We start from the raw sequence: 16,091 nt of genomic DNA, 5'->3' as shown, positions 1-16,091 counted from the left end.
GCTTGATAACCACTGATGTGATTTCTCTAATAATTATGAGATGTTGAGCAAACCGCGATAGCGCGACACACACAACAGAAGTGGCCTGAACATGGATTAAAATTGTTGAACAAAAACATTGTCAGAATTTCGTCGAGTTTTCAACTGAAATTTTTAGCTAAGGCTTTATCAGCGACCAGGCCTCTGACCGGTTTTAATCCAGACGTTTAAAACTGCTCCATCACACTATTATTCCCTTATTTAATCCTAACCGCCCTGAATCCTTCAAAATTCTCTTTGCCAAAGTGGAGGAATTTGGAGGATTGGCAGAAGTGCGTTACTGATTTTGTAGGATGCACTTTGTCTTGGGCCGGACCTTGTGTTGTTTTTGCACAGCCATGCATATATGTATATAGGCCTGGTTTATGCTTGGAATTCTCCGAACTGCTCCAGGATGTCACTGGCCAAGCACATATTATATCAACATATTGCCGCAGGATTTTGCAGGATTCAGGCAGTGGTCACCCCTCTACGGACCATATTCAAGAAATAATGGAGGAATTTGCAGGGGCCAAGTTCGCACAAGGACTATAGTTGACCAATGGTTAACTAACGTTTGCCCGAACTCTGTCTAGTCAACGGTGGTTGACTACGCTAGTTGACTATTTGGAACCAGCCTACTGGGGCTGGTTGCTTCGCTGGTAACCAATAGCCGCGCGCATTCATAACGCTATCAGAGAGCCAGGATCCAGAAGTTTTGCGATGACATTTTGACCAGCGTTTGACTAGGGACGTTCGCACGTTGCTACCAGTGCGCAGGCGTAAGGTAGGTCACAAATCAACCACTAGTCGACTAATGGTCCTTGCCCGAACTTGGCCAGGATTGAAGCTATATGCTAACTTTCCATGAGGCCAATTGGAGGATTTTGCAGGATTGAGGCTACATCCTAGCAAAAAGGCCTAGGGAGTTAGGGTTAAAAGTTACATTGACAGACTGATATCTTACCGGTGGGATAGCTGTTTCCTGGTCCCTCGCAGTACTTGCCGGGGGTGCAGTCGGTGCAGTCTTCCTCTCTCTGCAGCGAGGTGATGTTGTTGAAGGTTCCTGCCGGGCAGGGGATGGGTAAGGGCTCACCCTCTACGCAGTAGTGACCTGGGCAAGAAACAACCATGCAAACATTGTCATTACAAAGTATTTTTTTAACACAAAACAAGTATGCAGTTCTTACTATAATTTCCAGCGCCTTGAGTACCTAATTGTTGGTAGATACGTGCGCTATATAAGACTCCATTATTATTATTATTATACCACTGGAACCAGTCAAGTACACGGCACGGATATACCGCATGCTACGCGTCAGTGTGAAACGCGTAATAAATTGATGATATTTCACACTCATTTATGGTAATTTATTCAATCTTGTATAATTAGATTAGAATAGGAATTGATGAACATCATATGTGCCATTTGTCCGAGTTTTAAAGCAGGAATAGCTGCAGATTCGAAGCTTTCATCAAAGGTTGTCATTGGTTTACTGCTTTTTTGGTAACGGTTACGACTACCGGTTAGCGCATGCCTACGCATACACGATGCCAAAATAATGGAATGGTTGATTACAGTGACGAATGATTAAAACATATGCAGACACATATCCGTTCAGATGCAAACCCTCTCAACTTCTGCTGTTCATACATGGAAATGACATCATTAATGCACCCTTAAAAGTATTGCCTTATAGATCTTATCTTCCAAATTTACCTGTCTGGCAGTCCGACGGAGCAGTCATGTTGACCATGTCGCACATCTTGCCGTCGGGGCACAGCGTACAGTTAGCCTGCCCCTTCTCGCTCTGGTACGTGCCCACGGGGCAGCCTATCTCACCCAGTGTGCCCTCGGGGCAGTAGTGGCCTGCCGGGCAGGGGTAGCCCATGCCGGAGCCCTCGGTCGGGGTCGGGGTGGTGCTGCCTCCGGTACACACGTAGCTAGGGATGGCAGAAACAAATTTACACTTGAATTTTGTAAAAAAATTGATGGAATTAAAAAAAAACTCAGGGAGACTGACTACATCCACTTTTCTTAATCGGGAACGGCACAGAAATAGATTCAAGCATGATATGTACTTGCAAACTAGGAATGTAATTTTATGAAATGTGGGATTAAAAATGATTTGTTTGGTATTTTCTGACACTATTGAAGTATCACTCTCAAAAGAACAAAGAGAAATTAAAATGAGCTGTAAAAGTAAAGCAATCAGGCCTGCGTTTATCTCCGGTTTCAGTAGCATGAAACGACTGAGAAGATTTTCTATTCCCCTGGATGGGATGCTAGTCCATCACAGGTTACTCCCCAGCTACTGGTAATGCCGGTACCCATTTCTACTCCTGGGTGCAGAGAGGCAAGTGGGGATGAAGTGGCTTGCCTAAGGACAGTATGGCCAGCAGCTGGATTTGAACCCCTGAGTCAAGAGCCCTAACTGCCAGGCCACACTGCCATGAGCTGTTGCTCCTCTCAAAACCACACTTCCTCCACTGGGCTCCATGCACACGCACCCCCTCAACGGTAAGAAAGGGAGAGTAGGGGGAGACCACTGGGAGAGACATTCGGATACAGTGCCGACCACACCTGACGTTATGCAAAGACGATATGGCTATCGTGCACATTCAGAACAATATTAGTCGCGCTAAACGCGCGCAAACCATTACATACATGTACATGGTTCCTTATGGGGCAGAAAACACAATAGTACAATAAACCCCACAAGAAAATCTTTAGAAATCTATCTGCCCCATAAGGGAAATGCTATGGAGAGCCTGTTTGCATTCTTACCCTGCTGCGCAGTTCGGCGCGGTGTCCACTTTCACGAAGCCCTGCAGGTTGCAATAGCGCCCTCGTGGGCAGTCTTCGCAGCCGTCCACCGAGGTGACCCGCGTGTTGGTGGAGAAGGTACCCGGCGGGCAGGGCTCTGGGTAGGCCGTGCCGTTGAGGCAGTAGTAGCCGATGGGGCAGACGTCGTTGCCGGTGAAAGTCGTGTTGTTGTCGGGATCCACCTGGAAGGGAACGACAGAACGAAATACGAAAAGGACTGAGCACACGTACATCATTCACTTTTCTTGTGCATATTTGACTTTGGAATTAATATCGCTAATGGATGGATTTCAAGAAATTTGAGCCATTAATGTGGAGTCATCAGCGTGCCATATATTGAGAATTTGAGTATCAATGCAAGAAAGCAAAGGTTTTCTTTACACTTCACAAGCCTGGTCAAAAGCTATTCAATTGACTGTGACAAAAGCAGTCCCCTGTCTTCAACCATTGTAGTCGAGTCCATCACAAGTCCCTGCGGCTTGCAAGTCCATCACAAGTCCTTCAGTCTCAAGTCAAGTCACTAGCTATTCAAAAGGACTGTTACAAAAGCTTTCCTTTGTCCTTGTTCATCCCGTGACTTGCGACTGGACTTATGAAAGGACTTGTGAAAGGACTTGTGAAAGAATTTGTTAATGGAGTTGTGATGGACTAGACTACAACACTGTCTTCAACCCCATGTTACTAGTGAATTGACTTGTGAAAGGGCTTCTGATTTACTTCTGACGAAACCCGTGACGGTCTTGTAACAGACTTGTGATGGATTCAACCAACACCACTGCTTAACTCAAAGAACACTGTATACTCAGTGTAGTACTTAGCAGTTGGACACCAGCAACTAGACCAATCCCTTACCATGTCGTCGTAAGGCGTCGGGCTGGACGCGCCACCGGTGCAATAGTACCCAGCGTAGCACTCCTCCGTGGGTTCCAGCAGGGCCGGCGTCCCGCAGTAGGAGCCCTCGGGGCACTGCACGCAATCGTCCACGGCATTGTACCCGCCGGTCTCGCCAAAGGTGCCTGGTGGGCAGGGGTTGGTGGAACCTTCTCTAGTGCCAGGGGGACAGTAGTAGCCCTGGGGGCAGTTGGCGGGGGTCACCACGGGCCCCACTGGAAAAAAAAAAACGGAGGAAATAACGTCAGACAATGACAATGTAACCTGTTTGGACAATGTAACCTGCTCAAAACATTTTTATGCTGAACACCATCAACAGAAAATAATTGTTTAGCAAAAAGAGCAAGTCAACTAATAACTTCATTGAAGGAAGATTGCAGGGAAGTTGTTCAGAATCCTGCAACTTATACCAGATACAATGTCCGCAACTTGTCCGGAACTTTTGGGGTTTTACCTTAACAATTACCAGCAGGAAAAGTAACATTTATTTATATGTTTCAGTTCGCTTAATACCATATTGAATATCAGCAGGCCAAATGTTTTTTATTCATGAGAAAAATTACGGGGTAAAATAATGACGGCGCCTGATTCGCACGTCTCTAAGTGCTAAAAACAGGTAAGAAAGTTGCATTTTTTTTCCAAAGTAGGCCTACTAATCAAAGTTACAAAAACCTAGAGTTAATCAAAATAGAAAAGGCCGCTTGGCGCTGCAAAAGTATTTTTTTTGGAAATTTGACCGTTATTTGTGTGACCCTTCTAAATAATACGGGCTGAACGGCTGATTCTCAGATTGTGCTGGTTTATTTCTGTCGAGGAACGAAGACACCGTGTTACTTGGTCTTCGACCGAAAACAGAATCAAATATACAAAATACAAAAGAATGACTGTACAAAATACTTATGAAATAATCTAGATACTAAATACCAAAAAGGATTCATCAATATTTAAACAAGATCCCGCGGTTTGCGCCTAAATTCGGGCAAAAGTCATTTTTGAACGGAACTAGTAAAAACAGAATTTCCAAGAACTTGTCCGGAACTCGTCCCGGTTATGAATGGAGACGGGCCCTTAGGGGGTTGCACTCTCACCTTCGTAAGGATCGCAGTAGGATCCGCCGGGGCAGATGTCACATGACCCTTGAGCCAGCTGTCCCTGGTACGTCCCGTTGTCGCACAGCGTGGGCTCCCATGATCCCTCGGGGCAGGCGTAGCCTCGCGGGCACTTCAGGTCCGTGGGGGTCCCGATGGTCTGGCCCCCGGGGCAGTAGTAGCCCACCGCACATTTGTCGTCGGGCTCCCTGTTCCCTTCGCCTGAAAGAGTATTTCGTATTCAAGACAGAAATTAAGTTTAGTGGAAAATGTTATCATGAGTATTATTGGACAAAATTTACCAAATAATCAAAATGGTTAATTTGAGAACTTCAGGTCATCATAAACAGCATTTTGGAAAAAAAAATATCTGTATGGCTAGGTTGCAGAAACCTATTCAGGCATTAACCCTTACTCTCTGAGGGTAGTTTACTGCACGTCAGTTGGTTATGCCAATGCCCTCCAGCTGCAGTTTATTGGCAGATAGTGTTTCTTAACAGTGAAGGCTCCAATTGGCAGGAGTTGGAGGCCCTGGAGGGTGCCTGATACTGACCAGCTGGGGGCACTCACTTTGTTATCAGAGGACTCTCATTGTTCTCTGTGGCATGTATTGGAGTGCCTGTCCAGTTACCCTTGAAATGACATGGCAGATATTGGAGGGCCGTGCAAAAAACATATGCCATTTTCTTAAGGCACATAATGGCATGCGTTGGAGGGTCCAGTTGGGTAAGGGTTAATGCAATGGACTATAGGTACTCAAGGCACTGGGAGTTATGTCTATTATTAGAGACAGGTGAATGAAGTACGTGAGAGGTATGAGACCCATTATGTAGCACCTTATAAGGGTATACAAGGTGCTGCGGCGCATATTGCAGCCACTGCCAGAAACACCGCGGCAAACCCCTTCTCATAGCGATAAGTGTCACTGGGTTCTTTAACATGCATTACCCAACACACGGGCCCTACGGCTTTACGTCCCATCCGAAGGACGAAGTAATAATGGTAAAGTGCCTTGCTCAAGAGCATAAGCACCATGTTCCCACAGTCAGGATTCGAACCCATGTACCACGGCACACAAGTCGAACACCATAACTATTGGACCACAGCACCCCACAACCATTGGACCACAGCACCCCACACAATGTGGAGAGAAACATTCAGTTGTCCATTTACTGCTTCGAGTGACTTTGTAATTTTCAGAGAAAAATCATTTTACATCACTCTTTTTTTAATACGAAAGATATGAAGAGAGTAGCACTGGCCCAATTTTTTGTATGGAACATTTTATGAGCCTACCTTCACAGTAGTATCCTGCAGTGCAGTTCTCACAGTTCTGTGGTCCCGTGTTCATCTCGGTTCGGCTGAAGGTGCCTTCGGGGCAAGGCGTAGGCACGGCTGTACCCACCTCGCAGTAGTGGCCGGCCAGGCAGACGTACTGGTCAGGCACCGCACTGGTGTGGTTACACCAGAAGCCTGCTGTGCAGTTGCCTTTGTGTGGTCAGAGAGAATGACGGAGAGGTTGTAAGCAAGTCATCGGAAGTCATCACAAGTTAACATAATAAAAAAAATAGTCATGCTTGTTATACTTAGGTAACTTAACTCAATCACAAGCCAATCTTAGGCAAGCGCAAGTCAATCACAAGTTGTCACAAGTCAGTCAAAGTCAATCACAAATCAATCGCAAGTCAGTCACAAGTCAGTCACAAGTCAATCACAAGTCAGTCACAAGTCAGTCACAAGTCAGTCACAAGTCAGTCACAAGTCAGTCACAAGCCAGTCATAAGTCAATCACAAGTCAATCACAAGCCAATCTTAGGCAAGCGCAAGTCAATCACAAGTTGTCACAAGTCAGTCAAAGTCAATCACAAGTCAATCACAAATCAAGCACAAGTTAGTCACAAGTCAATCACAAGTCAGTCACAAGTTAGTCAAAGTCAATCACAAGTCAATCACAAATCAATCACAAGTTAGTCACAAGTCAATCACAAGTCAATCACAAGTCAGTCACAAGTCAGTCACAAGTCAGTCATAAGTCAGTCACAAGTCAATCACAAGTCTTTACATGTCAAATCACAAGTCGAATCAACAGTCATCACAACTGGATCACAGAGTTCATTACAAATAATCCTTAGTCATCACAATCACTAATTAATCACAGGTTATCCGGTCTCAAGTGAAGACACAAGCTATTCACATCAACTGTGACCAAGGCATTCCCTTTGTTGTTATTCATTCCATTTACTTGTGACATCACTAGTGATATGACTAGTGATTGAATCAACTATATCTCTGGAATGATATATTGATAAAATAAGAACTTGCAGAACTAGGTTGGCAAAATACATGTATCAACCCAAATTTGATTTTACATGTGACATCACTAGTGATATTACTAGTGACTGAATCAATTATAACTCTGGAATGATAGATTGAAATAATAAGAACTTGCAGAACTAGTCTGGCAAAATATCGACCCAAATTAAATTTTACTGCTGTTGTCTTAACCGGCCACACTAGACTAATGACCATCTTAGTTTATCAGTAAACTGTAGACTATTATCTTGTTCAACATTTTGATCAGCAGTGAAATACTGCCCACCCTTTTAAACTAACACTAACAAATATGAGGTCAGCACTCTCCAGCAGTCAATATTTCTATTTATAACACACCTCTTGCTTGTTCTTTATCCTGGTTGGCTGAAACGCAGTCACATGTGATTCACTAATATAGGCTAGTGTATGAAACTTGCGCCAGCGTGAACTAGACGCGCGTCGAGACATCGCGGGCATGTAATTTCGAGAGCATAGTGCCTGATCGGGCACTATACTACAAAAAAAAAATGTTTGACTGGTAACAGCGCCCTCAGACAAAACTCAAACTCAAAAATTGAATCTAGGGAAACTAAAAGCGTTCCTGTAATTGTTGAATTGCTTACAGCTGAATTGCTTATGAGTTAATTGTTGAATTAAAACAGTTCAATAATAAAACCCTGAACGGCTTCTTTTCTTATTTTATATTTCGGACAGAGGTGAGTTATAAAACACGTATGGACTGGCATAATTCGGTCACTAGTGCACGTCCAAGCCCCCCTCATGCATGTGAGTGATCAGAAGATGGTCCTATTTCCCGACACCGAAACCCTCTTCTGGTCACTCACAGTCCCTCGGGGCGCATAGATGTGCACTAGTGACCTCATTGCCAGTCTATATGTGTATACTATTCTACCAACCTGTTGGTTCCTCCAGGCCTGGCGTCTCGCAGTACATCCCTCCCCGGCAGTTGACAGGAGCCGGGGAACCCCTGGGGCAGTAGTAGCCTGGGCCGCACAGCCCACCGGTGCTCATGTCAAAGGAGGGGCAGACACAATCATAGAAGGGGTGACAGGTGTCGTTGGGGTACGCGTACCTGAAATGAAAGGACATATGTGGACGATAATACATATGGGCCTGCTAGATGACTACTGCACAGTAGCAAAACCCTTATAAAAACTGTATGCACTTTTTAGCATGGATACTTTCAAAATCTTCCAAAATTGCATACTATGCAGTATGTTTAGTACATGAACCCTTATCAATCTGGCGATTTTGCTCGTAAAGTTCCTGGCTCCTCTAAAATAAAAACAAAATCATAGAGAACAAATATTGTATTCTTTGAAACTGAATCAAGACATCAAAACCTATGCAAAGTAATAGTGCAGGCTCTGTGATGTAATCCTGAATGTATCAGAGTACTCCAAAAAATACTGGATCACTAATTTGTAGTACATAGTTGATACAAAGAAGTACATATGTAAGGATTCCTAAAACTACTACCACACAATTAGAATCAGTTCTAAAATTGATTTTACAACATGATCTACAAGAATGATAATCGGTTTCCCAAACTACTGACAACAGGAATAGTAATCTTTAAGAATACTTTGGTTGCGGTATCCGCTGCGATATCAGATTCGATCCAGCAAGCCGACCCCGAGTGGTAAGACGTCTGCACTAGTAAGCAGGAGGTCGTGGGTTCGAGTCCCACCCAAGTGTTTTTTCACAATCACTCGGGACAACACTGAGTATACAATGTTAATAAAAATACATCGGTGCAGGTCTAACCCCAATATTGAATCTTCAAACCACAACTACAACAATTTTAATCATCCTCAAAACCACTTGACAGTCGAACCTACAAATATGTCTTCAAATCTCAAATGAATGTGTATCTGTTTCCCTGAAATTGATAATGGAATTCAAAGCTACCATCTTTAAAAACTTGACCGCAAGACTTTGAAGCCGTTCCGAAAACTAGTCAACAGCAGGATTCGAACCTACCCACAAAGGAAACAGAGAAACTCACCCGGGAGTCGGCACGGACACCAGCTCTCCTTCGTCAAACGGTCTCTGCTTGTCCGACCCTCCGCTGCAGTAGAATCCTGGATCGCACTGGCCGGAGGGATTGACCAGCCCAGTGGACTCGCAGTACCAGCCCGGCGGGCAGTACTTGCAGCTGGTCAGGTTACCTTGGCCTGAATGGGAATAAAAAAAAGAAACTGTCAATTCAGCTGACGTCCGACCGGCAAACCCAATTTACACACAGTTATGGAGTTGTTCTCAACCCATTAGTACTTGTACTACATTGTATTTATCTCCTGTTGATGCCATAAATCCATAGAGTGCTTGGGCGGTTTGGGGCGATACAGGGAGTAACAGTCAGGGCAGTTTGGGCGGTACAGAGACTATAAAGCGTTATTGAGTTGTGATCACAAGCACTGCCACCCCAATTTGCAAAGGGAGGGTGGCCACCAAAATTGTAAACAGAACACAGTGTTTATTGATGCACCTAGAACTTTTTTTGGCAACAATTTTTGAGCTATCGGGGAGTTGAAATATGATCCAGTCAAATAAAGATACCCACTGTTTGGTTAAAATGTAATTCAATGGGCGAGTGTCATGCAAAAGTAACTGCTAGTTCTGCAAGTTACGGTTGTTCATGCAGAGCAAAACTGCCTGTTTAACAGAGTGGCTGACCTCAGGATTCTGAATATTTAAGACTTTTCACACAACCTGTTATTTCTAGATGAAGGGTCTCAGGATGTGTAACTCATATTGCCACAAATTTAAAGATCCCATACATGCTCACAGCTTGAGGAAATTCTGACAGTAGGATCTAACCGCAATTTACCTGTAGCGTTGTTGTATGTGCCCAAGGGACATGGGTACTGGTCACTGTATTCTGTGCCGGCCGGGCAGTAGTGGCCGGATGGGCAGTCGGACGGAACCACCGTGATATTCTCACAGTATTTGCCTGAAACGGAGAGATGGAAATACTATAAGGAAATTGAAAATCAATAAGACACATGACCAAATCATGAACTTACATGTACCGGTATCTCAGTGAACTTTTGTTGTTTTGACACTTGCATTTTTCAATCCAGTGGTCCCTAGATCAAATTGTGCAAATTCAGCATATCTGGAATACTGAAACATAATCACACGTTCGAATCAAGCTTTGGACAAGAATGTCAACCCTGTGGACTTGATTTACATCAAACACATCAAGAATAAAATATTGGTAATTCCCTTACTTAAATCATCATTTCAGGAATTCATAACCAGTGGTACTTACTTCAGATTCGCCCTGACATGACAGCCAAAGTTGTGGTCTTTGGTTCAGATTGAGCTTTATCAGAGTACCAAAATAATGGTCCCTGGTTCAGACCCAGCCTTATCAGAAATAACAAACCGGTGGTACCTGGTTCACAGCTAGCTTTGGACTGCCAAACCTGTGGCCCTGTTTCAAATGTAGCTCGCCAACAAAGCCACAAAAAAGGGCACTGGTTCAAATCCCGCTAGTCATGAATACCAAACCAGTGGTTCCTGGTTCGGATCCAACCTCATTTTGACGGCCAATCCAGTCGTCCTCGGTTCAACTTCAAAATCAGGTTTAAATCAGACTCGTCAAAAATACCAAACAAGCGGTCCCTGGTTGACATCCAGCTTGTCAGGAATACCAGACCATTGGTCCCTGGTTCACATCCAGCTTTGTCTGGACTGCCAAACCTGTGGCCCCTGTTTCCAATTTAACTTGTCAACAGAACAGATCAAGTGGTCTCTGGTTCATATCCAACCTTGTCTGGACTGCCAAAACCAGGGATCTCTAGTTCAAATCTCACAAGAATTCTCCAGGTCTCAGGTTCACATCCAGCTTGTCTCATCTCCACCATGATTTACAGATTGTAACAGTTACTATTCCTACCTTCAGGGCAGATGACGCACTCCGCCATCTGGTCCTGTCCCGTGTAGGTGCCGGCGTAGCAGGGGATCTCGGCCGAGGAGCCCTGGGGGCACCGGTAGCCGGCCTGGCAGATACCGCCCACTCCGGTATTGTTGATGCCGTTGGGGGTGCGTACGTTGACGCCTGCAACAAACAGGATATTCACGTACAGTTAAATCACACGAAGGACCACTAATTATCAGTTTCCAAAATTTTTTTTTTCTATTTCGAAAGAATGTGTATAAAATGCTGTTTTGACAATAAGACTGTGCAAAAAAGAAATGTGTTTCCTGCCTTAACATGTGTGTCATGTCGTGGACATTAACTGAAAATCACTAAAAAACTTTCTGTTAACTACAGAATTCAAATAAAGACTACAGAATAAAAATAATCAAACACCCAAAGCTGCATACTGTTCTTGACATTTAAAATATGTAGAGAAATAATTTCATTTGCAATGTTTTGTCCCTTTTGTTTTGTGCGCACACTTTAGGGTTTCTTGACACCAGGTATTTCAAATAGCTGTAATTTTGCCAAGGAAAAACTGTCAATTTGTCAAGAAGAAAGTTCATATTTTAACATATGTAGTAAAATCTACTTTCAATCAGCTGCCAAGAGTGCAATATATGAAATTAAAGTTGTAAACTTGGTTAGAAAGCCCATAACGTAAACTTTCATTTGGTATGTAATAGAGCTCCGTAGCCCCTCCTGTTCTGGAGATATGACGTATTTTCATATTAATTACTTCCTTGGAGTTCGAATTACACAACTGAACATTTCTGTAAATGAACCCTGAAACTTGAGGTATTAAAGATGTCATTCATGGCCAAAAACTGAAAATCACATTTTGACGAAATCTTCACCATCTCAACGTTCAGTGGGCATCACACGATAATGCACAGTGCGACTTGACCCTAACCCCCTAGTTCCTCAGGACTACCCTGCTAAATCCAACAGAGTCCAACTGGAGTCTCCTGCTCAATCCACTGTGCCTTATTTTCAGTTGTCTGCTGCATCCAACGGAGTCCAACTTGACGTTATAATGCGGTTCAGTTGCCTGCTGAATCCAACATTTTGCATCAGGAATGTACACAAAGGGTTTACTGCTCAATCCAACAGGCGCCATCGGGTACATGACATAGTTGGATCCTGTTGGATTCAGCAGGGTTAGGGTTTAAGTACGCCTTTTTGTGATTCCCTAAAAAACTCACCTATAAGACAGAAGAATCCAGGGTCGCAATCCCCGCCCACTGTCCCTTGTCCCGGTGTGTCGCAGAAGCTGCCTCCAGTACAGCTCTTGCAGTCTCCCTCCTCAGTCAGTCCCTCCGAGGCCCCGTAGGTACCCTCGGGACACGGCCGGACGTCGTAGCCCGTGCCCCGCGGGCAGTAGTAGCCGGCCGGGCAGGGGTCCGGCCGGTCACCGCGGATGCACTGGCTGCCGGCCGGGCAGATGAGGCACTCGCCGGCCCCCGTCTCGTTCATGTAGGTGGCGTTGAGGCAGGGTAAGGGGCGGTCGGTACCCCGCGGGCAGTAGTGACCGATGGGACAGATGTCACCGGTGGTGCCGTCTGAAAGAATTTCAAAGAAAATTGGAACCATCAAGTGAAGAGTTGATATTAATATCATCACTAGCCTACTCAGTCTAGTGACAAACAATTCGTGAATAAAATATAGGTTACCATTTTCTACCTTTTTTTCTTATTTTTATTGAAAAACTGGCAAAGGAAAATGAAGCAAAACACCAGCAGGAGAGCGGAATTGTTATCTGGCAGCTAATGATTTGATTCCTGTGAAGAAATAATTCAATAACTAAAGGTTGATTTTTTCGTTTGATGTCTCATTCAAAAGTGAACAGTTTTTTATATTTCTAGGAAAATAGCAATTGAAAATACAAATCTATTATTTTCGAGGTGACAATAACACAGTGAACACATCTATAAATGTACTGTAAGGAAAAAGAACTTTCTCTTTTGTGGGAGTAAGAGTATAACAAAGAACACTGGGAGTCTTACCTTCAGGATCGGCGATGCTAGCATTGCCGGCGCAGTAGTAGCCTTCATAGCACTGGTTGGTCACGTTGGATTGGCCGTCATACTGGCAGTAATAGCCGCCATCGCAGGCCACGCAATCACTCTCCTCATCCTTGCCTGAGCAAATAGAATTAAAAATCAGAATTTGAACAATTTCATTATCTTTGTACAGAGAAGGGCAAGACAGATGGGTTAAGATTCTATCCGCATCTTGGCCAAACTCATCCCGGAAACGAATTGAGACAGGCCATTAAGAAAGACAGGGGTGCAAGACATAATAGCTGAGATCAAAAAGAAAAAGTGGAGTTGGGCAGGACATGTCATGAGAAGAGACAACCACAGATGGACCCTGAAAGTAACGGATTGGACGCCATTATCATTGAAGAGGCGAAGAGGAAGACAGCCTAAGAGATGGCGAGATGAGATCTCTGATTTCATAGGGAAGAAATGGAAACAACTGGCAAGGGACCGAAAAGCATGGAAAGTTAGTGGAGAGGCCTTCATCCAGCAGTGGATTAAATTAGGCTAATGATGATGATGATGATGATTAAGCAAAAACAAATAATAATTACCTGTGTCAGGGTTGTAAGTTCCAGCCAGGCAAGGCACCGGTACAGGGGTACCGGTCGGGCAGTAGTGTCCCTCGGGGCACTTGTAGCCGTAGGATTCGCCGTCGGGGTTGCCTGACGTGGCACCCAGCACGCAGTAGAAGCCGGCATAGCAAGGCTGGCCGGGGGTGGTCAGGCCGGTGGTTGGGCAGAACCAGCCCGGGTCACACAGCGGGCACTCGTCGGCAGTACACAGACCGGTGTCGTTACCGTAACTGCCGATGGGACAATCCTCACCTGTTGGGTTGACAGTGTGATTAAGTTTCATAAAGTTGAATAAAGAAATTGACTTGGGCGGGTTTGAACCTGCAGCATCCGGATTGCTGTTCCGGTGCTCTACCAACTGAGCTATCCAGCACTATGTTGGCGGTTCCCCATTTTGCCAATGTCTTTGTTCAAGGGGTGCTAGTCAGAAGCCAGAAACATGTGCTATGTAGCCAGGGATCACACCCAAAGCCACGATGCTAGCAACATTAGCAATGCTGCCAACCTGGGAATTAAATAGCAAACAGGGATCACTCTGAAAAGATACCGATTTTTATTACAAATTTTCAAACAAACCACAAAGGGAAGCTGATAATTTTTTATAAGTTGAAAAAAGAAATTGACTGGAGTGGAGTTTGAACCTGTGACCTCCGGCTTTCCATTCCAGCGTTCTACCAACTTAGCTATCCAGCCCTATATTGGCTGTTCCCCATTTTGTCAATGTCTTGTTCAAGGGGTGCTAGTCAGAAGCCATAAACCTGTAAATATGGCATGTAGCCAGGGATCACGCCCAAAGTCACGATGCTAGCAACATTAGCAATGCTGCAAACCTGGAAAATAGCAAACGGGGTTCACTCAGAAAAGATACAGATTTGTATTACAAATTTTCAAACAAACCACAAAGGGAAACTGATAATTTTTGAAAAAAAGTTGAAAAAATCAATTGACTGAGGCGGGTTTGAACCTGCAACCTCCGGATTGCTGTTCCGGAGCTCTACCAACTTAGCTATCCAGCCCTATATTGGCTGTTTCCCATTTTGTCAATGTCTTTGTTCAAGGGTTGCTAGTCAGAAGCTTTAAACCTGTAAATATGGCATGTAGCCAGGGATCACGCCCAAAGCAACGATGCTAGCAACATTAGCAATGCTGCAAACTTGGGAAATAGCAAACTCAGAAAAGATGCAGCTTTTTATTACAAATTTTCAAACAAACCACAAAGGGAAACTGATAATTTTTTCAAAGTTGACAAAATAAATTGACTGGAGCAGGGTTTGAACCTGCAACCTCCGGCTTGCCATTCCAGTGTTTTACCAACTTAGCTATCCAGCCCTGTGTTGGCGGTTCCCCATTTTGTCAATGTCTTGTTCAAGGGGCGCTAGTCAGAAGCCATAAACCCGTATATATGCCATGTAGCCAGGGATCACACCCAAAGTCACGATGCTAGCAACATTAGCAATGCTGCAAACCTGGGAAATAGCAAACGGGGATCACTCAGAGAGGAAACTGCTTTTTATTACAAATTTTCAAACAAACCACAAAGGGAAACTGATAATTTTTCAAAGTTAAAAAAATTAATTGATTGGAGCAGAGTTTGAACCTGTGACTCTGGATTACCGTTCCAGCACTCTACCAACTGAACTATCCAGCCCTATGTTGGCGGTTCCCCATTTTGTCAATGTCTTTGTTCAAGGGGCGCTAGTCAGGAGCCATAAACCTGTATATATGCCATGTAACCAGGGATCACGCCCAAAGTCATGATGCTAGCAACATCAGCAATGCTGCAAACCTGGCAAATAGCAAACGGGGATCACTCAGAGAGGATATGGCTTTTAGCCCAGAGTTTCAAATAAAACACAAAGGGAAACTGACTAGTTGCATTATATCCGGTTTCACCTATGCATATATATGCTTCTTCAGATATTGCCCTCCAGACACCAGAGGGCAGTATTTCAATACCTGTTACTGATCCCTCCACACAGAATTTCCCCATGGGGCAAATGTCGCCGGTGACGCCGTCCATCGGGTCTGGTTCCTCGGCTCCTCGCTGGCAATAGTAACCCGCCTGGCACTTGGCTGTGGGAGCAGTCAGGCCCTCCGTGCCGCAGTACCAACCAAAGTCACACTCGTCACATTGGTCTTTAAAAAAAATAAAACGACAAAATGTTTTAAAATCAAACATCAAAACTTCAATCAAAATACACCTCAAATTGCCCCAGCACTCGATGGTTTCATTGATTTTTGGAGAAGTAAATACAATGTAACACAATTATATTAATTCAAGTGCTGAAGGGTTAACAGATAATTGTATACTTCATTTTAAAAATGCATAATAGAGTTGAGAGCATAATAGAGCGTGAAAAAGGACTCTGTTAGGGTTACAGAAAA

At 44.3% G+C, this 16,091-nt stretch overlaps 1 protein-coding gene across 1 annotated transcript in view; it reads right to left on the bottom strand.

Annotated features, from left to right (window-relative positions):
• Window positions 1-16,091, bottom strand: part of LOC119735195 — a 179,781-nt gene that overhangs the window by 39,367 nt on the left and 124,323 nt on the right. Inside the window, exons 108-121 of the mRNA XM_038208901.1 lie at window positions 15,663-15,842; window positions 13,686-13,958; window positions 13,096-13,230; window positions 12,295-12,651; window positions 11,066-11,227; window positions 9,992-10,114; window positions 9,167-9,335; window positions 8,055-8,230; window positions 6,121-6,312; window positions 4,825-5,046; window positions 3,698-3,951; window positions 2,807-3,027; window positions 1,739-1,962; window positions 986-1,132 (exon numbers count right to left, since the gene is read on the bottom strand). Coding sequence (XP_038064829.1) covers window positions 986-1,132; window positions 1,739-1,962; window positions 2,807-3,027; window positions 3,698-3,951; window positions 4,825-5,046; window positions 6,121-6,312; window positions 8,055-8,230; window positions 9,167-9,335; window positions 9,992-10,114; window positions 11,066-11,227; window positions 12,295-12,651; window positions 13,096-13,230; window positions 13,686-13,958; window positions 15,663-15,842 — 2,835 coding nt within the window. The remainder of the gene's footprint in view (window positions 1-985; window positions 1,133-1,738; window positions 1,963-2,806; window positions 3,028-3,697; window positions 3,952-4,824; window positions 5,047-6,120; window positions 6,313-8,054; window positions 8,231-9,166; window positions 9,336-9,991; window positions 10,115-11,065; window positions 11,228-12,294; window positions 12,652-13,095; window positions 13,231-13,685; window positions 13,959-15,662; window positions 15,843-16,091) is intronic.

The sequence above is a fragment of the Patiria miniata genome, unplaced genomic scaffold (assembly GCF_015706575.1).
Source record: "Patiria miniata isolate m_02_andy unplaced genomic scaffold, ASM1570657v1 HiC_scaffold_29, whole genome shotgun sequence".
NCBI classification, from domain to species: domain Eukaryota; kingdom Metazoa; phylum Echinodermata; class Asteroidea; order Valvatida; family Asterinidae; genus Patiria; species Patiria miniata.
The sequence above is the reverse complement of the archived record's forward strand: the minus strand, read 5'-3'. Positions and strand labels throughout refer to the sequence as shown.